General features: G+C 25.9%; 1 protein-coding gene across 2 annotated transcripts in view; it reads left to right on the forward strand.

Annotated features, from left to right (window-relative positions):
- The window catches only part of LOC100202157 (ralA-binding protein 1), a 45,111-nt gene that overhangs the window by 18,364 nt on the left and 1,747 nt on the right, over positions 1-25,000 (forward strand). Inside the window, exons 4-14 of one of the 2 annotated variants that reach the window (XM_065795534.1) lie at positions 1,820-1,897; positions 1,965-2,090; positions 2,351-2,469; positions 3,042-3,172; positions 5,220-5,273; positions 5,402-5,477; positions 8,834-9,578; positions 18,364-18,416; positions 18,625-18,696; positions 20,947-21,042; positions 21,443-21,511. In XM_065795534.1, the coding sequence (XP_065651606.1) occupies positions 1,820-1,897; positions 1,965-2,090; positions 2,351-2,469; positions 3,042-3,172; positions 5,220-5,273; positions 5,402-5,477; positions 8,834-9,578; positions 18,364-18,416; positions 18,625-18,696; positions 20,947-21,042; positions 21,443-21,511 (1,619 nt within the window). The remainder of the gene's footprint in view (positions 1-1,819; positions 1,898-1,964; positions 2,091-2,350; positions 2,470-3,041; positions 3,173-5,219; positions 5,274-5,401; positions 5,478-8,833; positions 9,579-18,363; positions 18,417-18,624; positions 18,697-20,946; positions 21,043-21,442; positions 21,512-25,000) is intronic. The other variant, XM_065795535.1, reaches the window with a different exon arrangement.

Consider the following 25,000-nt stretch of genomic DNA (forward strand, 5'->3'; position numbering starts at 1 on the left):
GATGAGTCAGACCCCTCAAATTACAGGCCTATTTCTGTCTTATCATGTTTTTCTAAATTGATTGAACATATAATGTACAATAGACTGTATAATTATTTAATTAAAAATGATATGTTATAGTAAGCAATTTGGTTTCAAAAAAAACTTTCAACTAATCATGCAATAGTAGAGTTAGTTAACCATTTATCAAACATCTTTAAAGGAGACTGTTTTACATAATCACCGTAAATCATTCCATTTTAATTTAAAAAATGGAACATTACAATATAAAGGATTCAAACTTACAATGGTTTGAAAATTACTTGTCAAACAGAAAATGATATGTACAATGTAAATTAATTTTAAAAATTAATTTACATTGTACATATCTTATTTTAATGTTAATATTTTGGTAAACATTTAACTTATTTCTTAGTTTATACTTTATACTCTTAAAATATATATTGTAACACGGTGCTCGACGATAAGAAAAAAAAATGTCTCCTTCTTGTTCCAGCCATTAATTTTATTTGTAAATTTATGTAGGTTTAAACATTTCTTCACAGCAAAATGTAATGTTTGAGAAAAAAATTTTTTTTGAATATTAAACTTGATACTTAATACAATGAAGGCAATTTTTTTTATGAAACACTTCTACAAAATTACTAGTGTTACATAAAACAAGATTTTACTAAACATATATTCTTAAGAATTCTATTATAGAAAATTTTTAATTTACCTATAAATTGTTTATACATTTGAGCCGTTTATTTTGGAAGTGGCATAAGTCACCTTTTTAAAAAAATCAAGTTATTGATAACAATGATTGCCATGTAGCAGTATCTCTTCATTTGTAAAATAATTCAAAATTCAATAATTTCAAATATTTGAAATTATTGAATTATATTTGTGAAACTTTCACTAATGAAGAGATATCATTACAGTGTAATCATTGTTACCAATAACTTGATTTTTTTGAAAAGGTGGCTTATGCCACTTTTAAAATAAACAGCTCATTTATTACATTTGAAGCAAGATCAAAACAAGAAAACAAATAAAAAGAATTAAAGAGAAAAAAAAAGTGACAAAAAAAATACAGTTGAAAGAAAAAATGTTCTCAGTTAAATACAGCAGTTATTATACCTTTTTATATTATTATAAAAATATTATATTAAATATTTTTACTAAAACAGTAATAAAATATATTAAAACAATTATAAAAGAACTTCAATTGTTTATAAAAAAGAAGTTTTTAACCATCAGTAAAATGAAAGTGATTCAAATAGTGAAGCAAACAAAAAAAATAATATAGACTGCATCATAAATTTGTCAATGAAACAAATTAAACGCCATAACAAAACTATTTTTAACTTATATAAATTTAAATGATTTAATAAAATTTTACTATAAGCATTTTCCAAATCTCATTGTTATTACTTGTAAAACCTTGTTTTTAAAAAATCTGATTTTTTTTAACTGCTCAAACATGAGCGGCTAGTATTTATTTTAGGAGGTCAAAATAGCAGATTTAGTCATTTCAGATGGTCGTTAACTGTTGACCAGCCATTATTTTCCATGCTGATGTACATCTATATATATATATATATATATATATATATATATATATATATATATATATATATATATATATATATATATATATGTGTATATATAAATACATATATATATTTATATTTATATATTTATATAGAATTTAGAATAGCATTTGGTTAGCAAAAATGCTGACTTTAATCTATACATTTTTTCATAAAAAAAAAAGAATTTTAAGAAATTAGTAAAATTAGATCAAGTTATATATATAAAAGTTTTTTTACAATAGGACTTGAAACGGAAGGTCTCTACAGAGTTTCAGGGATTAAATCAAAGGTAGACCAAATGAAACAACTATATGATGAAGGTTAGAAATATTTTATTCTTTCCTTTATTATTATTAATAAACTTTTAACACATGATGTTCTCTACAGGAAAACCAGTTAGTTTCATTGATGTTGATCCCTGTGCCACTTCTAGTTTGTTAAAGCTATACTTAAGAGAATTACCATCAAGTGTTCTTACGACAAGGCTTGCTCCTATTTTTGACTCTTGTGTAGGTAATAATTCTTGATTTTTTTTATAGGTAATAATTATTTAATAATTTTAAATTATTTAATAAAAAAAATTAGGTTAAGGTATAACTCTAGTATAACATAATGTTAATTGATTACAAGTATTCCAGTAATTTTCAACTCTAATAGTGGTTGCTTGCAGTCTTGTTGGAAGTGAAGGTGTTTAAAAAAAAAAAGGTGGCAATTATTAGTTTGTCTCTTAAATATATTTTGGTGAAAAATTTTAATGTATGTTTTATCAACAGGATTAACTGATGTTAATGAACAAGTTAGAAGATTCCAACAACTGATAAATGATCTTCCTTGTCCAAACAGAACTCTGTTGGCATGGTTGTTTACACATTTTAGTCATGTAATGCAAAAGGTTTGTATTGTATTTAATTAAACATATATTTTTAATTCTGTTACATTTATTTTGATCAGTGACATATTCAGTGTTTATGTGTGTATATACATATTTATACACATCATGTATGTGTATGCATGTATATATATATATATATATATATATATATATATATACACATATACATATACATACACATACATACATACATACATACATACATACATACATACATACATACATACATACATACATACATACATACATACATACATACATACATACATACATACATACATACATGCATACATACATACATACATACATACATACATACATACATACTAAAGTGTATATAGATATATATTTGCTGACTTTTTTGTTTACTTTTATCTATATAGTTTTTCGGAAACAGAAGAAAAAAACTTAGAATAATAAAAAAAATTAGTTGCTGCTGCAACCCAAACCCTTTGTCAATGTAGTGTTACTCCTTGCATCTTCTTTCTATTTAGTCAATTTTAGTCATGTGTTTGTATATGTATATGCATCATTGAATGAAAAAATTAAAATAAAAATTTATCTTTTCATAGCATTCTGCAAACAAGATGAGTATTCAGAACTTAACTATTGTTTTCAGTCCTACAATGAGTATTTCACATGGTGTGCTTAATATTTTCTTTGAACACACCCCAGAGTTTTTTCCAGATACAGAGCTTGTAAGGTAGATTTTTTTTCTAAATGCAAGTTTTGCTTTTAATTTGATTGCTCTATGTTATTATGTATTGCATAAATGTTATTTCTATAGTTTTTTTTAATTGATAGTTTATACTATCAACCTTTATTTTCTGGTTTCAAACTTGAATTTCATTTTTAAATCAAATTAAAACCTCTAATAAGTTATACATTTTTCGTTCATGCTCAGGAAAATTTAATTGTCTTTTTTTTAATCTTTCTGAATTAAATTTACCGCAAGTTAAAATTTGCTTTAGTGTTTGTCACAAGATATAAAAAAGATAACTAAAACACAAGCTAAAACAAAATGGTGATAAATTTAATTAGTGAGCGAAATAAAACATTATTTAATTCTTTAATCTATGCTAACTATAATATAAATTTTTTTTTAACTAAATGCCTAACTATAATATAAAAATAGTTCTAACTACATGTAAACTACAATATAAAAGTAATTCTAACCACTGCATAACTATTAATGACACTATTTACTGGTTTTCCAGAAAGCCTTATATAATACCTTTTTGTTTTGAATTGCAATTATAAAAAGTCTTAAGTTCTCAGGAATATAAGAAAAAAAAATGAGAAAAGTAAATAAATATAACAATTTACAAAAATTAATATTGTTTTGGTATTTTATTTTGTGTAAGTTATTATGTACAAAGTAATACTTAAAACTGTATTAATTGAAAAGTGCATGAAAATCGACATTAGATTTTCATTAGGTAATGGTTCATTGCACCAAGGTATTATGGGTTTCAACAAAGTATGGCATTCCGATCTCTTACATGAGCTCTCTTCACATAAAAGTTTTTTTTTAATTTCTCAAGTTTTCTCTCAAATCACAAGGCATAAAAATTCAAGATATACATGTCAAACAATATCAACAACGAATTTTTTCATTTTGTCTAAAAGAGAACATTCATTAGTCATACATGCAACGAAGAGTAATAGATTTATTTAGAGATATTTAGGAATTAAATCTATGCTATACATTTACGCAGAATATCCACAAATTTATGTTTTAAACTTGTAAATATTCTGTGCAAATGTATAAAAGATCAAGTTGCCACTGCTTTGTCGCATCTCACTTTATCAGACTTGGATCCTAAATTTCTCTAAATAAATCTATTACTTTTTTTATTTTTGTATCTGCAACTTTTGAATATTCTCTTTTAGAAAAAATGAAAAAAAATCACTGTTGATATTGCTTGACATCCAATTAAATTCCATTTGATTTTGAGGTTTAAATTTAAAATTCTAATAAATTGATATCCACCCATTATTGGGTTTTAATGGTTTTAGTATTTCCACTTGTACCTTTTTTTCGTTTTTCATTTCAACTTCATTGTGTTGTGATTATTTTTGAACCTGAGTTTAAAAATAAACCCAGCTTTTGTTCCATCAAGAGCTTTTAGTTTTCCTTAAAATAAAGTGGCTGAAAAAAATTCTAAAACATCTCATGACCGGGTTTAGTTGTTTCTTTTGATTTAGTCTATTTAGATACACTGGTGAGACATTGTTTTAATTAATTAGGTTAAATTTTTTTTTTTAATATTGATTGTTAATATTTAATCAATTTATAGTTAATCAATATTTATCTAATATAATATAACTATAATAGGTAATATATTTTTTTTTAAATTGAAAGAAATTTTGACAAACAAGACAAGTTATTATTAACTTCTGATAGCTTTATTCAAAGAGAAGTTGAATAAGTTTATTATAGTTCAATGAGAAATTAAATAAATTTAATATAGTTCAAAGTGAAGTTGAATGAATTTAATATAGTTCAAAGTGAAGTTGAATGAATTTAACATAGTTCAAAGTGAAGTTGAATGAGTTTAACATAGTTCAAAGACAAATTGAATGAGTTTAATATAGCTCAAAGAGAAATTGAATAAATTTAACAAGAAAATAATAATTTTAATAACAAGAAGTTAATATATTTTAAAAAGAAGTTGAATAAATGGTTCTCATTTATGTTAACTTAAATTAAATTTCATAATTAAATAGTTTTCTGAATTTGAAAATAGGTATGTTCCTCCTCTCAAAAAAGAAGACAATGATGACTATCCAGAAGACGTTGCGTGAGTTTTTACTATCTGATTATGATAATAATTTAATAATAATTAAAAATAAATTTTGCAGCAGTCCTAATTAAAATAGATTTTAAGTTTTAATATTAAATAAATCAAGTTTCAAATGAAATATTTAGAGATTTACAAGATTTATTGAAAGAAAATGAAATGGTTTTAACTGATTTACATGATAGAGTGAACCAAGGATGTCAAGTAAAATAAAAATATTGTATATTTATTTGTAATATAAAGTGTATATATTGTGTGCGCATATATATATATATATATATATATATATATATATATATATATATATACATATATTTATACACGGCTTGTGATGAAGCTGGTGCGATTGTGCTCTGCTCGTGAAACACGCCCGTAAACAGTATTTTTAAACCTAGGCGCGATAAACAACGCTTGCTCAGCTTATAACAAGAGTATAAAATCACGCTCATTCAAAAGTTTGGGACGGAATAAATAATAAGCTTTTATATGGTTTTTTTTATAAAATATTTGTAATTAAATTTTTTAGGTAATGATAAAACTTGTTGATTTAACAGTAAAACTGTGTTCCTTATTTTTATATCCTTATACGAAGTACTTATATAAAATATAAGCATTACGTCACTCGCTTTCTGCATGTTTCTGTTTTGCTGTTTTGTCAGCATTTTTCCGTTTTGCACTAACATATTAAATGAACAGTTTGAAGTTGTTACAGCTAATTTCAATAATGCAATGTTAACTATTTTAACCTAGTGGGTGTGGAAACACAATGTGAATATAAAAATGAAATAGGAATAGAAAATTAGGAAATAACTATAAGAAAGTTAAAACTTCTGAATATTTTTAATTTTGTAAAAATGTCAAGTAATATTTATTTGATTTATTGTTAATAATATTCCACACATCGTTTACACATTTGCTTGATGATAAGGTTTATGTTAAATGTTGAATGTTGAATTATTTCAAAAATGCGTTAAAAAAACTAAACTAAGATAAAGTAAAAAAAAAATTTTAACTTGAAAAAAAATCTAAATGAAAGAGAAAAAAATTAAAAACTTAACAAAAAAAACTTTATTAAGTAAAATAATCTTTTTTTGAGCAATGTTACAGTATTCCTTTATTTTACAGAATTCTTTTTTTAATGATGCAGTTAAAACTTATATAATATATACTGCTGACAATAGTTGAGGGAAAAATCTGTTATTTAACTTACAACTAATAGTTTTGAAGAAGAATTTCAAACTATTCTTGTGTAATAATCTACTAATTTTTTGACATTAAAAAAAAGTGCTTTTTAAATAAGAAATTATAAAAAAGTATATTTAATAGTTATTAATTAATTTACAAAAAAAATTAATTATTAAAAAAATATCAAGAAATATAAAAACCGTTAATTGTAAATATTAAGTTAACAGCATTTTAAATACATATCAAAACAATGAAAGCAAAAAATTTTAGCCACAAATTTATTCTTCAATACTATTATAAGAACTTATTAAGCACTTGCGTTTTTGTTTGGTTGCGGTTTTTTTTTTTACCATTAATAGTTTATAAAAATAGCAATCTGGCGCAAATAAAAAACAAGAAGTTGGGAAGTATAAAAAACTACATTGAAGTAGTATAAATGTGCTGTTGTAGATACTACTTCAAATATTGACGAATGAAAGTTGTAAACAAATAGAAAGCTTTTTATAAACACAGTTTTCCGCAGTTTTCAAGTTTCAAAATTGCTCTCGTGGCCCTGACCCCGAGCGCGCATAATTGCGCTCGATGACAACATATTATAATTTTATGAGCATGATATAACACGCTTGGCAATTTACTTCATCACATGCACACATACTACTTTTCTTTTTTTTGTTCTTCAATTTTACTCTTTTCTGAAAAAGAAAGGGATACACTTCAAAAATTAGGCCAAATAATGAAATTTAAATTTACTAATGCATCAAATTATTGACCAATTTCACTAACATTGCTCTCATGTAAAATTTTGGAATCACTGATTAAAGATAAAATTTTTGATTGTCTAATAACAAATGGTTTATTAAATGAAAATCAGCACGGATTCGTAAAAAATAAAAGCTGTATAATTAACTTATTAGAAACTTTAGATATTATAACAAATGCTTTAGAGGCTAGTTATTCAATTGATATGCTGTATCTGGATTTTCCAAAGCCTTCGATAAAGTGCCACAATCACATTTCATCAACAAATTAAAATCATATGGTATTGTTAGCAATGTTCTGAATTGGATTGAAAAGTTTTTAAGCAATAGAAAACAGAGAGTTGTTCTCTGAGATTGTACATCAAAATGTTTACCAGTGTCAGTGGCGTGCCACAGGGATTAGTAATATTTATCAACGATCTACCGATCAGGTCAGTAACAAGGTAAAACTACATGCCGACAATAGTAAAATCATAAACATCATAAAAATCATAAATAAGAATGCAAGTGACAATGAGAAATAACAATTAGTTATAGACAAAATCATGGCATGGTCCTCTACTTGATTAACAAAGTTGAATTATGAAAATGTAAGGTTATACATATGGGCAAAAATAATTCAAATAGAGTGTATATAATGCATGATGATATTGACACCGGACACTACCATACCATATCTAGTACAGAAGATGAAAGAGACCTAGGCATAGTAATACAATCAGATCTAAAATGGCAAACTCAAGTTAACTCAGCTGTTGGTAAAGCAAATATGATGCTAGGTATTATAAAACAGACATTTAAATATTTTGATAACGATAGGGTAAAAAAGTTATATACAACTTTCTTTCATCCACATCTAGAATTTGCTATTCCAGCTTGGTGTCCTTTATTAAGACAAGACATCAATAAAATTGAAAAAGTCCAAATAAGTGCCACTTATAGCACCGGCATTGAAGAAATTACCATGTGAAAGAAGATTAGAGTTTAATCTTGCAATATAAAATTCAATATGGCTACAATAAAATCGATTGGGTTTCCCGTACAATTACACCGAGTCACAAGTGGGTCCTCGTCTGAGACAATACAAATTTAAATTGAAAAAGCTATTCTGCAAAAACGCTAATAGATATAGTTTTTTTGCAAATCGTATAGTCCACACGTGGAATAATCTGCTGAATGAAATAATAGAAGCTGAGTCAATAAATCTATTCAAAAATAAACTAGACAATTTAGAGATTTGCAAAAACTTTTAAAACAAAAACTAAAAACAATAACATAACAGTAAACACCTATTTATTCAAAAGCTGATACAGTGCAATATCTACTGTTATTGCACTCCACAACTGTTTTAAAAACAGTTGTCCCAGCTATTATTTATTATTATTATAAAAGGATAACATTATATAGCTATTATATTATGCATCAGTATTGTGCTGTGTTATTTTTTATTTTCTGACTTTATGTTTATTAGTTGTTGTCCAATAGCTAAAAAAAAGTGCAAAAAAAAAGTTATAATATTTATTTAATGAACCAAGTTGACAAGCTAAGTTAGATTAACATAAATATAAACCTAATTTAATTGATATATATTTTTTAAGTTATTTTTATTTGGTTTAGGATAAAGAAGTAATGGAGGAACTATGGGAAAGACAAAGGAAGTCAACGCAAATTAAACGAAAAATTAAAGCTAAAGTACAGAGAGAAAAGCAGAATCGAGAAAGCTTGATCCATGAGGAGGAATGCAATATCTCTAACTTACATGATAAAACAGACACAGAAGCCAAAGAGATCCAAAAGAATGTGGAAAAATCTCCCTTAAATCAAAATTTATTAAGTTCAAAAGTAAATACAAACATTAAAAACAATATCAAAAGTAATTCTGATATTAATTTATCTGAAATTAAAAGTGAAATCGTGATGTATTCAAATCTTCATTCAACAAGTACCCCAATAAATATACCATCTCAAAAAATTAGAAAAAGTCCAAATAAAAGTTCTTCTCAACTACAGTTGCATTCTAACCCTGATGCAATTAGTAACTCAATAAACATACAATCTAAAAATATAGAAAGTAGTCCAAATAAAAGTTCTTCTCAACAGCAGTTGCATTCTAATCCTGATTCAATTAGTAACTCAATAAATGTACAATTTAAAAACATAGAAAGGAGTCCAAATAAAAGTTCTTCTCAACAGCTGCTGCATTCAAGTCTTAATTCATTAAGTAATTCAATAAACATACAATCTAATGTATTAGAAAAAAGTCCATTTAAAAATTCTTCTCAATTTGGTTGTGTGAAAAATGAATCAGAAAAACCTAAAGATACAACGAATCTTAAGAACCCTCTCCAGGAACAGATTGACGGTATTTTTTTTTTTTTTTTTAATATTTCAAGTTATGACTGTATTCTACACTTTTTTATATTATATGGAATTTAAGCCTAATGCATTTTATATGACAAATCTTTAAAATAAATTCATTTGCAATGAGGCTGCAAAGAGCCACTAATTAAGTTCAGAGTTTCAATTTGTTTCTCCACGCAGCAGCCTTGTTTGTCTAGGTTTGTGTTTCGGAATTATAGAGTTAATAGAGGTTTGTAACCACAATTGAGTAGCCTCCTTGTCTGTGGTGGCTTTCTCAGCCTTGGGGAGGTAAATTGACATAAAAAAAAATTAGGTTCGAAGTTAACAGAAATTAAAGGAGGGAGTTGAAGAGCAAGAAAGCAATCGACAGAATCTTAAAAAACTGTAAATAGTATGAATTAGGAAAACTGTAAGTTAATAGCTCACTTGAACAACGACTATGGTAGTATTTGTAGAAAAAAGAAAGAGATGTAAACTTGTTGGAACAGAGGCTCAAGCTTCTAAAAGACAGAACAGAAGGCTTCATTATAAGAACCACCCCAAATATGATATCAGTATTCCATATAAAGACAAATAAGAGATTTGTAGAGGTCAAGATTAGAATCAGAAGTCAGGTGGTAACTTGGACTGAATATATGGTTTCCATAAGGTCTACAGTTAATGATAATCTGAAGAGTTGCCATTCATCAACATTATCAAGATTATCATTCATCAATATAAGATTATTCATCAATATAAGATTATCATTCATCAATATAAGATTACCATTCATCAATATAAGATTATCATTCATCAATATAAGATTATCATTCATCAATATAAGATTATCATTCATCAATATAAGATTATCATTCATCAATATAAGATTACCATTCATCAATATAAGATTATCATTCATCAACAGATTATCAACAATATTGCGATAATTATTAGCTGTAGTTTTGCTTGGCTTAAAATTCACCAGCCACTTTAAGACTCATGCTGTCTCAAAAAGAGTTCAAATTCAAGATCAGTTGCCTGTAAAACTCATCAGAACTGTTATAGGTCCTGCTCTATATTTTTGATCCATTAACTAAAATTCAATTTTGTATGAGTCGTTGTTCAAAAACATTCTTTTTATGTAACTATTTCTTCATTTTCAAAATATTTTTTTATTTGTCTAGTTTTATTCATCTAGCATTAGTGTTTTGGAAGTCTCTCTTTGTCTTCATATTACTTGTCTTTTGTTACTTCTATCTTGGTCTTTAACTCTCATCTTTTCTATTAACTCCCAAACAATGTTTCTCTACAGCCTTATTGGAAAAAGCTTTTTTTTATTTTTTTATGTATTTATGTATGTATGCATGCATGTGTGTATAATATTCAAAAGATACCTCTCAAAATACCATTGATTTTGATGCTATCAAAATACATATGGAAATTGAAAGAATACATTTAAGTTATGAGGAGAAACGTGAATTGGTGTTATGACTAATTAAACATTATTGAAAAAAATCTTTTATGAATTGCTGTTGATAGATATTTTCTCTATGAAAAGAAGTTTGAAGTAATGAATATTGAGAGGTTTTGAAGAGTGCATATTTTTTTTAGATTGACGTTGTATAGTTTAGAATTGTAAGTTTAATCAATTAAATTAAGAAAAAGGAATTGTTTTGAAAAGTCTGTTTAATATTTTCAATGTCCAGATGAAAACTAACCCAATAGCTGCTAATTTTGAACACTCTTTAGTTAAAAGTGAACTTCTGGATCAATCTCGATTAGTAAACATAATGCTGTTATTCAAAAATCAAAACTGTTTTAAACAATTAAAGCTCAGTTTAATTGAATATTGGTTCCGTGGTTTTTTTGTTTCATGTAAAGTTACTGGAAGTATAATTAGATCTAAAATGGTGTTTGCATCCTTTAAACACTCCTGCTTAAGTATTCTTGTGTGAAGGAGTATGTAAAAACTTCTAGCTAATCTTCTAGTAAGAAAGAAACATGGCTTTGTTAGAAGTATATTGTACACCACTTGTTTATTGGAAAACTTTGACTATTATCAAGCTTGTTGATGTTGGTGTATGTTTTGTTGTTCTGTTGGTATTCCAGTTGATGTAATTTTGCTGGATTTTTCCCATGCGAATGATTCAATAGATTTTAATGTTAGCCTTATATCAATAGAAATACCATGATTTTTATGTTTCTTTATAGAATCCTTCTAATTTTTGAAATCCTTTGGTATTTTAATTACCATATCAAGCCTTCCTGGGAACCACAAACCGGTTGCATGCCTTGTTCGTCCATGCTTAAAATAATTTTTTTAAACAACTTGACCATGTTTTTATATAGTTAGCATTTTAAGAATGCAAAACAAAGCTATAAGAAACTAAAGAGAATAAAACAGCAAAACTCAAAGAAAAGAACTGAAGACTATATGAAATAGAAAATCTAAATTAAATAAGGTAAAAAAATGGAATATTATAAAAACAAAATTGTTGTCAAAGAAATAATATACTAACTATTTTATTGTTTTTATTTTCTTAATTTTAGGGCGCTTGTTTTTTCCACTACCAAAATTAATACAAGTCAAGGAAAAAGTAGATAAGAATATAACAAAAATAAAAATATTTTTTGATATTTTTTGCAACTTTTTTCAGTCAGTATGTTAAGGAAATACTTTATCGTTTGCGCTAGAAACATGGACAGTTTTTAAAATGCTTTTTAAATGTTTTTGACAAACTTTACTGTTTTTATCAATGCACAGAAAAGCGAAAAAAGTAATTGCTATTTATTTTTCAAAATATTTTTTTTTAACAAGTTTTCATGTAAAAAGATAAAAAGTCATTAATACTAATATTTAAATATTAAATGTTTTGTTGTTTTCAATATCCCCATTGAAACTGTACTTTTAGTTAATTTCCTGATGAACTATTGTTATTGATGATGCTCCAAAAGCTTGTGGGCAAGTGCATTGTTACTTTACTGAACTTTTTTAACGAAATGTTTAGGAGCCTATCTAAAACTTTTTTTTAAGTTTTTAAATACTTTTTTTTTAAACAGAGCAATCTTTATATTCATTCTCTCTAGTAATTTGTATTAACATTGGAAATTGGGCATTATAAAAGTAACAATATCAGACATGCATCAAATGCGGTAAATACATTTATTAAAGAAACCATGTTTTCTTTTATTTAACTTATTCTGTTATTACAGAAATTATATATTTATTTTACAAAAATAATATATTTTACAAATAAGTAATTTATTTTCTTATATTCCTATTTTATAAGTATTGAGAAAAAATGTCAAATATAGCTAAAACATTTTTAAAAGCGAAAAGATATACAAAATGAATAAATACAAGAAAAAAAATTAACAAAATTTCTTATAGTACATAGTTCTCATAGTTATAGCAAATTAGTTTTTTAATTACAGGGACTGATAAAAATCGTGAATAATTTGCATACCAAAACTTTCAATTGTTGTTAAGTTGTTATAAGATAATGTATTTTTCAACGACTCTAAAAAAAAAGAATACAAAAGTTGTATATAAATTTTATTAAAAATTTTTTTTAATCAACTTTTTTAAATTATTAAATTTTCTAGTTTATTTAATAAAACTTGATATTTCGTTACAATTTTGTTTCCTTTTTTTAGGATCGTTTTTATTTTTTTAGTAGAGTTTAGCTTTTTGCCGCAAATTATTGAAAAGTTTTATAAGTTAAAAGATACAAACTGCCGTGGTCAGTTTGTCTTAAAAATTACTTTAAATGTGGATGAACAAGGCCTGCGACCACACATGCTTCCTGGGAAGGCTTGCATATAAACACTATGCTAACCCATTACACAGTTCTGCCCATAACACATGAGATTTATCACATAGCATACGTTTTATTATATTTTAAAAACTTTTTATGTTGCACTATATACATTAAATAATATGCTGAAGTTAAACTGTAATGTTTCAGGAACATTATAGCTATTGGTTTTTAAAGATTCCATTTCCATTATGTTTTGTTTATTGATCTCATTCCACTGTAGATCAAGAAACTTCATCATGTCAGTATTAATATCATAATGCATACACAAAATACTACAGTTTGACTTCACATATTATTTAATAATATTATCCAAATTTACTTATATGCAAGTGCCAGAACTTTAGCAATATAAATGTATTATATTAATTGTATAGAAACATGAGGAGCCCATTTGCAAAGCGCACTCTATCCAAATAAACTGATTTTGAGAAAATAATGATAAACTCAACTACTCTTTGTTGTGCATTGACAGAAATTGATGTTATCTTTATCTATTTTTAGGACCAAAGATTTTTTAATTGCTCTAATATTTAAATAGATGATAGATTTCAGTATATAGAATTTGGAAATGGAATTAAATCAAAGTTTTTATTTTTGTGTCTTAGTGCGTTTTGCAGATGGGCTCCTCACATGTTCATTGAAAAATCAAGAACAATAGTTTGAAATAAAAGCGTTGGAGTTGACAAACTCAATAATTTTTTGCCAAGTATATAACAATTTGCATGCTAATATTTATAAATAATTACAATAAAGTAGCAATATATATCAATGGGCGCTCAGAATATTATTAACAACTAATTAAAGAAAATTCATAATACATCACACAACAAATACTACTGAAAATATATCACAGCTAAGTATTACTATCCAATGCATTTTCTAAATTTTGCTGTGATGCATTTCCATCTAAGATGTTAGTGTTATTCAGTCATTGGTTTTTGTTCTTCTTTAATATTTGTTGAAGCTTTTCAGCCATTGACTATTTAGTTAATTTATATTTAAATCCTGGAATCGTTTGTCAACATATGTTACATACCAAAATAAGATAAATTGGTAATACATGAATAAGTATTGCGCAATTGCATAAAAACTTTACACCATTTTAAAACAATGAATCATTGTTTATTTATTTTAAAACAATGAATCATTGTTTATTTATTTTAAAACAATGAATTTATTTATTTTACATCATTGATGTAAAATAATTTTCTACAAATGACATAATTTAAAATGTTACTCAATAAAGCAACAACTTTTGAAGGATCAAATGCTTGTTTTGACAGTTTGGATGTGTTACTGACACTGACAAGTAAATTTTAAGTAATTTCCTTTTGTGTGAATAATAAATCCATCAGTTGCCTACCTAAATGAGTTGATCAGTTGCCTAGCGATGAGTTGATTTTGCTGAGTTAATTATGGAAAGCATCCTGTTTGAAACTTTTACACGAAACCCCTCAATCGACCTAATAAGTTATGATAATAAAAACTGCTCATACAACTGTCAATCGTGACAAACTTGTTGCTAAGTTGCTAAAAATATACTAAGCAATACAACATGTGTACAAAAGACAACCATACGCTTCAAGTTTTGGCCATTACATCATTACATAAATTCATAAACATTAAGTTCAATGCAATTTATTAAGAAATTAAGCTTGATAGTATTATCATCAGTATATAAAACTTATAAATAAACAATAAATAAACTTATAAAATTGTTAAATAATCTTAACCAATGATGATATATTTTTGATGCATCTGGCAAGTTCAGATCTATTCCAAGTCTATCAGGTTTCACAAACTATTCCAATCTTTTTTTTTTTTTAATTACAATAACTATAGCTCTTTTGATTGTAGTGAATATATATATATATATATATATATATATATATATATATATATATATATATATATATATATATATATATATATATATATATATATATATATATATATATATATATATATATATATATATATATATACATACATACATATTCTTTGTTCTTTTCTTCTTTTTCTTAAAAAGTTGTAAGGAATAATGTAATCAAAAAAAGTCTCCAAATGTATATTTATACACACTATAGTAGATATATATGTATGTATAATGTTTACATGTGTCTTCCAAAGAGTGCTTGATGAATTAGGTATATATATAAGAAACAGTGAGGTTATTCTAAAACACTAACATATCTTAAGAATAATATATCGTAAGAATAAAAGAGTAAAATGAAATAGTTGAGGATTTTAATTATTTATTTTTTACAGAAAAAAGATTTTTAATTTTTGTTTTTTTTTAAAGTTGTAGGGAATATTTAAATTTTATTAAAAATTAAAAAGTATTTAAATATGTAAATTTGAAAATTAAAAAGTATTTAAATATATAAGTTTTTTATGAAACTTTATCTGATTAAAAAACAATTTATTCCATTCTACACTGACATTCGGGGAGAATGAAATACGTAAATATATGTGTAATTAAAATAACACTTTATTAAAAAATGAAAAAGCAATCAATAATAACAATTAAAAAAATAATCAATAATAACAATAAAAAAATCAATCAAATAAAATAAACTTTTTTATTCTTGTAATGATGTTGAGTCGTTTAGAGGTACTAGAGGTTGAGTTGAGTTTTCAGTTGTGCGGCACTTTTTGGTGCAATAAAACTCAGCACCTTTTACATATCGCTTTGGAATGCATGTTTGACATAGCCAAGCCCTGCAATTTGAATTTTCACACTGGTACCATTCCATATTTTGACTTGCTGAAGCTCCGCCTAAAACATTTCAGCACTTTTTACACTTAAATTGATTTGCAACTAATATTTTCATTGGACTTGTTGCTTGGTTTATTTGCTGTTCGCCATTAGAGCTAAGCTTATGTTGTTTTTTAGCTTTTTTGCTCTCAGCATCTTTCAACCTTCCAAGTATTTCAGGTTTGTTGAGACATCCCCCTTCAAATCTTGGCACATCTACATTTTTTCTTTTTTTTGTGTCAACATGTTAGATACAAAACATTTGATGCAAAGCTGCTGCAAGTGATTGGGCTGATTGCAGTTGTTTTTCAACGTCTTTTTGAATTTCCTTTTGAATAGCCGGAGTTACTACAATATTGAAGGTTGTTTGCGGACAGGGTGACTTTTGAGGTGACTTTAGAGCTGACATATGCTGTGACATATGCTCATGCTAGATGTTGGTGTAGATTCAGAGGGCAGTGGCTGAGGCATTGTAGCTCCTGGTGCTAGTATTGCTGATGGTACTATCATAGATTCTGGTTGTTGAGATGATGAAGGCTTAGGTTCAGATGACAGTGTTTCAAACGTATTAGCAATTTGCAACTTTAACTTATTGATTTCGAGTGGAAACAAGCCAGTATTCTGAAACCTAGTTACTATTTGGGTACATGTAAAAACTTCACCAGAGCTGAAAAGTTTTTTTTGCAGGTTTCTAAAACATTCTTTTGATAAGTTGCTGAACTTTGTCTCTGCATAAAACTGTTGAAGTAATTTGTGCCAAATTCTTTCGACATGGCAATAAACACCAACATCTAGTGGCTGCAGAATATGTGACAAGTGACCTGGTAAACAAATTAACAAGATATTGCTTTCGATTTTTTAATTAAATCAATATAATTAGATAACTAAAATTAGATTGCACTAATTACCTAAATAAACTTACCTAATTTTCTTAATGGCAGGAACATACAATTTCATGCTTGAACCACTGCCAATCGTTTCACCTATGCCGTGGACACGCCTGTGAAGAGTTGCTACTTGTATGCTGAATGGTTTAGCAGATTTGTTAAGGGAAAATTCACCTCTATGTACTTTAACCACCGCAAGCGCAACCTGCTCTTCAGTGTATAATTTTTCTTTTTTCTTTGCATGCAAGTTGTTTTGAGGCATATTTTATATTAAAATAGATTTAACAATAATCCATTTGAAATTTATGCACAAAATTTATAGAGATAGCTTGGTCACTCAAGATTTAATTAATTAGTAAAAACCACATTTAACAAGAGAGTAACTAGTTTATTTCATTCATTCATTAGAATCATTAGATAAAAGCAGTCAGTAAAAGTCATTCATTTAAATTCAGAAAAATTTTATTGAAAAAATTTTTTCAATACAAAAAATTTATAGCTGGAGATTTATTGGTCATGTCGCGAGCTATTGCTTCACTTATTAGCGTATTTCATTCAATCCCACAATTCTCCTTTTTTTTTCTTAAATAGCAAATTTAATTTTGAAAAAAGATTCTTGATCAAGGTAAAAAGTTATACTAGAAAACTTTGTAAGTTTGATGATAACAAATTTAACTTCAGTGAGTTTTAAGTTCATTTTTCAAGATAATAACAAAATCCCTGTTAAGAATAATATATCTTAGAAATAATATTAAAAAATAAATCTAAAAAATCTTAGTATTAAGAACTTATGAAATTTTAAATTTAGTTTTCCTTTTTTTCCTTTTTCTGCATTTCTCAGATTTTTTGTTAATATTGTCTTTGAAGAAACTTATTATTAATGACCTTATTATTTATCAATGATCTCATTACCAATTTTGTTATCCAAGCTGCTTGATATCTACATGTAAATAGATAAAATTTTGTTATTCAAGCTGCTTGATATCTACATGTAAATAGATAAAACTTTGTTATTCAAGTTGCTTGATATCTACATGTAAATAAATAAAACTTTGTTATACAAGCTGCTTGATATCTTCATGTAAATAGATAAAATTTTATTTGAATATTGGTATTTTATTGCTAAAAATACTTAAACTTTTACCATTTCCTTATTACTAAGTGTGGTATCACCAGGAACATAGTGGGAGTTCAATTTTATGACTTATACAGGAAAGAGTGGTCTAAACTACTTCTGCTTCTTTCACAGAAAAGAGTGGTCACTACATCAGCTTCTTCTTTTACTTATATGTAGACAATACCTATGTGCTTTAAGTTAATAAACTAATTTGTTATTTTTAGCAGAAATTAAAAAGTTGCAGCTTGAGGAGAAGCAACTGATGTTTGAAAATGAGGTAGGTATCCAAATAAATTGAGGTATGTCTCTATTAATTCACGTTGTTAATTATTTAAATTCAAAGTATTTATATAATTTGTTATGTCAATTAGTTTTTTTTATTATATTATTATGAGTTATTATTATTATTATTTGAAATTGTTAATTAAGTATTACTTTTAATTTGTAAAAAGCATAAAGAATTATTATAAAAATAACTTGTTTAGGAGCTGTTAAAAATTGAAGAATCGCTGCATAAGAAAATACAACAGGAAAAATTAGAAGTGGAAAATTTAAAAGTTAGTTCTTTTTTTAAGTCAGTTATTTTGGTTGTATGCTAAATTAATCTTTATGTTAAACTGTATATTATATTTGTATTGTTAAGTTATATAGTTGCATTGAGTGTTGGAGTTGAATCTAGTTCCTTTACCAAAAACTATATACTAGGATTTTGGAGATATAAGTACTACTTTTTGAGTTTCCTCAATAATTTTGATGTCTGAGTAATGCAATAACATAATGAAGTCTTGGATGTAACTCTAAGACATGTAACTGTAAGAGTAGGTGATAAGATAATGAAGTCTTGCAGGGATGACATGTAACTTTAGGAGTAGGGAATAGCATAATAAAATCTTACAGACAGGACATGCCTGTAAGAGTTTATTAACAAATCTGTTATTCCACCTCTTTTGCATGTTATTCCATCTATTTTGCATAGTTTAGATTTTGTTACCTCACTAAAGAAAAAGCTAAGTTGTTTGCTAAGAACCTTTTATCAATCTCATCTCTTGATTCCACTAATCACATCTTACCTTATATATCTGACAAATAGGTTGATCCATTCCTTGACATTCGTATCACTCCAGCTTCTGTATCTAAAGTGATTGCCTGCTTAGATTTGTGCAGCTTGTGGTCTGGACAACATACCTGTTATAGTCTTGCTGAAGTGTTCTCCAGAGCTGTTGACTATACTTTCAAAACTATTTAACAAGTGCTTATCAGAGTCTTGTTTTCCAGCCTTATGGAAAACAGTATCTGTTATTCCTATTTTCAGAAATTCTGGAGAGCGATCTGACTTGTATAACTACCGTCCTATTATTGTCCTATTAATATGTTTTATCTTGCATTAAATAGAGGTGAAGAGGTTAAGGCTATTGCTCTCAATATTCCTAAAACCTTTGATAAAGTTTCACATGTTGGTCTTCCATAAGCTCTTTTCTTACAATGTATCAGGTAAAATCTTTAAGACTGTTGAGTCAGTCCTTAACAATTATAGTGTAAAGGTTGTCCTCGATGGACAGCACTTTTCTTCATTTCCTATAACTTCAGGGGTTCCTTAAGGTTCCATCCTTGGCCCTAGACTTTTTTTAATTTACATTAATCTCCCAGAAATTCTCACATCTAAGGTGTAATTGTTTGCTGATGATACTACTATTTGTTCCTGTTTTGATAAGAAGCCAACACTCTCTGACTGTTTGGAGGAAGTATTTGAGCTTAAAAAGGATCTCACTTCTGCTACACCATGAGGCTCTCAGTGGTTAGTGAACTTTAACATTGTGATAACGATTAGCTGGAAAAGTTTTTCCAGCTAATTGTTATCACAATGATCTAGATCTTCCTATATTTATGAATGGAAATGTCATCTACACTTCATTTTCTAGGGTTAACTCTTACTTGCAAAATTAGCATCTGTTAAGGCTGCATCTCTTTATTGTGCTTGCCACTTTTTTTCCTTTGGATTCTATTCTTTATATCTATGAATCACTAATTCGTCCTTGTATGGAATACTGTTGCCATATCTGAAGCGGATCTTTGAATGATGCCCCTTTTTCTTTCTATTTTCTATAAATACTGTTATGGGCACTGCTCTAAAGAGCTAGCATCTCCTGTGCCATCTACTAAAATTCATTCTCGTGTTAAGTTTCATCCTTTTAATTTGACTTCTAAGTGCTCTAGTTTTTTTCCTTGAACAACAGCTCTTTGGAATTCGCTCCCTTTATCTATTTTTCCTGATTTATATAATTTACTATCTTTTTAGTCGTCAATTAATCATTACCTTACTTTATAAACTCCATCTTTTTTCTTCCTGTAACTTCCAACTCTAGTAGTGGTTGCTTGCAGCCTTGTTAGAAGTGAAGATAATTTAAAAAAAAAACATCTAACTGTAGGAGTAGGAATGACATAATAAAGTCTTGCAGACAGATTATGTAACTACATGAGTAGGGAATAACATAATGAAGTCTTGCAGACAGGACATGTAACTGTTGGATTAGAAATAATCAATATAAAAAAAAAGATAAAAGAACATCCTTTAAAAGAGGTTAGTGGAAGCTAAAAGGTTGAATAAAAGTTAAGGTTATCAATTTTAAATTTTTTTCTGAATTTTAATATTTTAATTCTGAACTTTTGATTATTTGTTTAAGAAATTTTTAAAGTTTAAGAAATTCTTGTAAAATCTTTTTGCAGAAAGATTGTTTTTGTATTGTATGTGTTTCATTGGTTGCTATTCATTGGTTTTTTATTTTATTTTTATTTTTTTTTATTTTTAGGCTAGAATATTTGAATTTGAAAATTGTAAAACTAGTACTTCTTCATCCTCTAGTTCTTCTACTAACTCATTATTTAATGACACTGAGAGGATATATGTATCTTTTTTGGAGAATTGAATTGTAATAATTAACTATATAAACTATATAAACTATATAAACAATAAGTAGAATAAACTATTTAAAATAAAACTTTCTTATAGATATCATTAATAATACTCAAATTAACTTTGACAATTTTGTTATTGATTTTAATTTTTCTGTGTTTTTTTTTTTATTTTTATATTTTCACTCTATGAATTTTACTTTAAAATTTATATTTTTATATTTTATTCATTTTCTATAGCTATTCTTTGTAATATATATATATATATATATATATATATATATATATATATATATATATATATATATATATATATATATATATATATATATATATATATATTTTCAAATTGAAAAATAAAAAACTCCTTAATTTTCAAAAAAAAAATTAAAGAATGAAGTTGACAATATGGAGTTAGAACAAAATTTAAAAGATCTTGAATGCAGGAATAAAGAACTTGAGGTTGTTTACATTTTTTTTAATTATAACAATGTTTTGTTTATTTAAACAAATTAATCTTAAAGAAAGTTATGCTAATGGTATTAATTTTTTATATTGTTATTATTGATTCACCTTCCAGTTTTTATTTTGTTTATGTTTTATAAGTAAATAAAAAAATTTTATGTTGTATAAATGGTTTGATTTCGTCCCTTTACCCAAATACAAGTAATGACAAACAAGGCCACTGCACTGAGAAACTAGTTGAGTGTGAAGCTACCAGGGATGTGGTAGGGATTGGCTTCGAAACTGCTTGTGTGAAGCAAGTAAATTAAGAACTATTTAGGTATGATAAGCAGTTGTTGTTAAAACATACATGTTAAAATAAACATGGTTTAAAGTCTAACAATTTTGTGACACCAACTAAAGTAACAAAATTAAATATGATTTTATTTGCGTTATTATTAGTGATAATAAAATTTTACCATTTTATATGGTGAAATTTTTATTTAAATTATATATATATATATATATATATATATATATATATATATATATATATATATATATATATATATATATATATATATAATATATATATATATTCGATATTGTATAAAATATACAACATTGAATATATATATATATATATATATATATATATATATATATATATATTCAATATTGTATATTTTAGTGATGTTTTTTTTTTTTAAAATTTTTTGAGAGCTGTTTTGTTGTTTTATCAATTTAAATGCAATAAAAAGAATCGTTACATTACAAATAACTTTTAATGGACCGTTTCCCCTATAGAAAAAAACCACAATGCATTTTGGTCTTTGTATTCACAGTTACTGTTGAGCCAACAATAACATTAAAATACCGCGGTAGCATAGCTTTCTGTGTTCAATTATGGTGCAATAAATCACTCAAAAACAATAATTAATAGTTATCTCTCATCCCCCCAAAAAAAGTAAGAAATGGCTATCTTAAATTAGTAGAAATAACTTCGATATTTCTATTTCTCATTGGATTAATTATTGATTTAAAGAAAAAACTAAGCAGTGTATAAGTTAAAAAAAATGAAATAAAAAAAGTTACAATGAACTTAAAAACACACAATCAAAATTTACAGTTAACAGGTTTAACATTTAAAAGTTAACATAATTAAGTGCACTTTAAATTTTTTTACTGACATTAAACCATACCTTTTTAATGTAAACTTAAATATTGGGAGCCAAATTTAAAAAAAAAACAGATTTTAACTACAATAAAGTAGGAAGTATAGTCAGTATAATCAGTAGAAAGTATAAAGTATAGTCAGTAGAAAGTATAATCAGTTCTGAGTCTGATTTATTTTTAATATTTGCAAGATTTTGACTTTTAGTAGAAACGACATTACACTGAAATCCTCTAGTCACGTTAGTAGAATTATAGTGACTGATTTTTGCATTCTTAAATGTGTATGCTACCAATTTGGGCAAAAAAATAATAAATTGTAAGAGAGACAATGCAAAAATGCTTTAATGAAAAATACAAATTAACAATGGCAATTTTAGGTTGCACTCATCTATTTTTTCAAATATAGCCTGCAATTTTTTTCCAATTATAAATATAAAAATACAGGTAAAGAATTAATGGTAATAGCACTAAATAGAGCCAAAACTTCTGTTAAGGATTTATTTAAACTAACACTGCTAAATGTAAAAGTTCAACTAAGCCTTAAAGATAAAATGTAAATTAAAAAAATTGCTCCTGTTTGTATTCACGTAAATAGAGCAATACATCAATAAAGAACCACACAATTTGAAAAACTTGTTTCAGATAGATAAAGATAAATTACATATACATTTTTTAATATTTGAATATAAAATCTTTTATTAACTTAACTAAATTTTACTTTTTTTTTCCCAGTGTCTTTTAAGAAATTTAATATTCTCATTATTCTCTTTCAGTATAAACTATAAAATCTAAAGGTTTAATCTCTTATAATGCCATAACACCTTGACAATGAATCATTAAATGATAAAAATAAATACGATTTTGTTAAACCATTGTTTTATTAATAACAACAGCAAAAAAAAATTTTTTATTCTTAGCAAGCTTCAGCTATAACGAAATATTTTTTTTAATAAGGATACTTTGTTTTAAGTCTCCATTATTTTATACAATAAGGTGCTTTTGTGAGTTTCTTCAATTATTTTTAAAATCACTCTTTTCATAAGTAACAATAGAAAGTTTAATTATCTCTAAATTTTTGTTTGCAGCAGGAACATTCCATTGATGCAACACTTCTGTGTATGTTTTATTAAATGGAATATAAAATGGATATTAAATTTAATTAACATGGTAATTTAATTGAAATAGTACTGCAGCAATATGTTAGTAGCACCCTTCCATACCAGCATTACAATTACATTTAGCATATAAAACATCCCCTTCTTTTTGACAATGCGTATATAAATAAGGTGCTGATTTTTTTTCCATTGAAGTTGAAACATTAGCTCTTACAAGAAAATAATTTATTTCAACATTGACATAACAACTAAGTTAACAAAGTTCTTTTTAAATAGCGAATACCCAGAGGCTTTATGTTTTAAAGCACCTCTAGCTCCAAAACTTGTAGAAATGTTATCTATGATTAAGTATTATCTAATTTAAGTCAAGTAAAAGTACATACTTTTACTTGACTTAAATTAGATGGCAAGGAAAGACATCTTGATCTTGTTTGCTGCTGTACATCTTCTTCGTCATCTATCTTATTTAGATTAGTTATTTTTCAAAATACTGGTTAAGAACAAAAATTATTAAAAAAAAACTTCAATTAACATTTAAAGCTTTCATAGTTAACAACTGTATCTCTTACATAAAAATGTTATTTTTGGTGAATACAAAGACCAAAATGCATTGCGGTTATTTCTTATAAAGGGAATGGTCCATTGTTGTTCTTTTTTTAAGTTTTTATTTTACGCAAAGTCTTTAAATAAAATTAAAAATTAATTATAATGATCATTTAAAACAAACGCATTATGTACAAATTAAATGTTATGTTTAAATTCTTTTTTAGTAGGTATGTACTTCTTATTTAAAAACTTTGTAAATTTGTAAAACACTTTTTAAGTTATGTACTTTTTATGAAAACTTTAAATGCTTAAACTATTCTTCTATATCTTTCTAAAAATCTTTTAAAATCTTTTTTTTTTTTAAAGTAACTTTAAATTATGAATAAGCTAAATTAAATTTCCCACGATTTAATTGCTTTATCTTCTATTTTCTTTAGTTTCAATTTTTACCAAGAATTGTTTAAAAGTTTTATTTTTTAAACTTTTACCAAGAATTGTTTAAAAGTTTTATTTTTTAAACTTGGCTTTCTAATCAAAGCATGAAATGATTAAAAATTACTATTTTAAAAAGACTACGTTATTTTTTTAAACAAATTTTTTTTGCAACTTTTTGAAAAAAATGTTTATACACTTTAGAAATGTTATAGTTTTTTCTTTTTAATAATTTAAA

Source organism: Hydra vulgaris, chromosome 04 (assembly GCF_038396675.1).
Source record: "Hydra vulgaris chromosome 04, alternate assembly HydraT2T_AEP".
NCBI lineage: Eukaryota > Metazoa > Cnidaria > Hydrozoa > Anthoathecata > Hydridae > Hydra > Hydra vulgaris.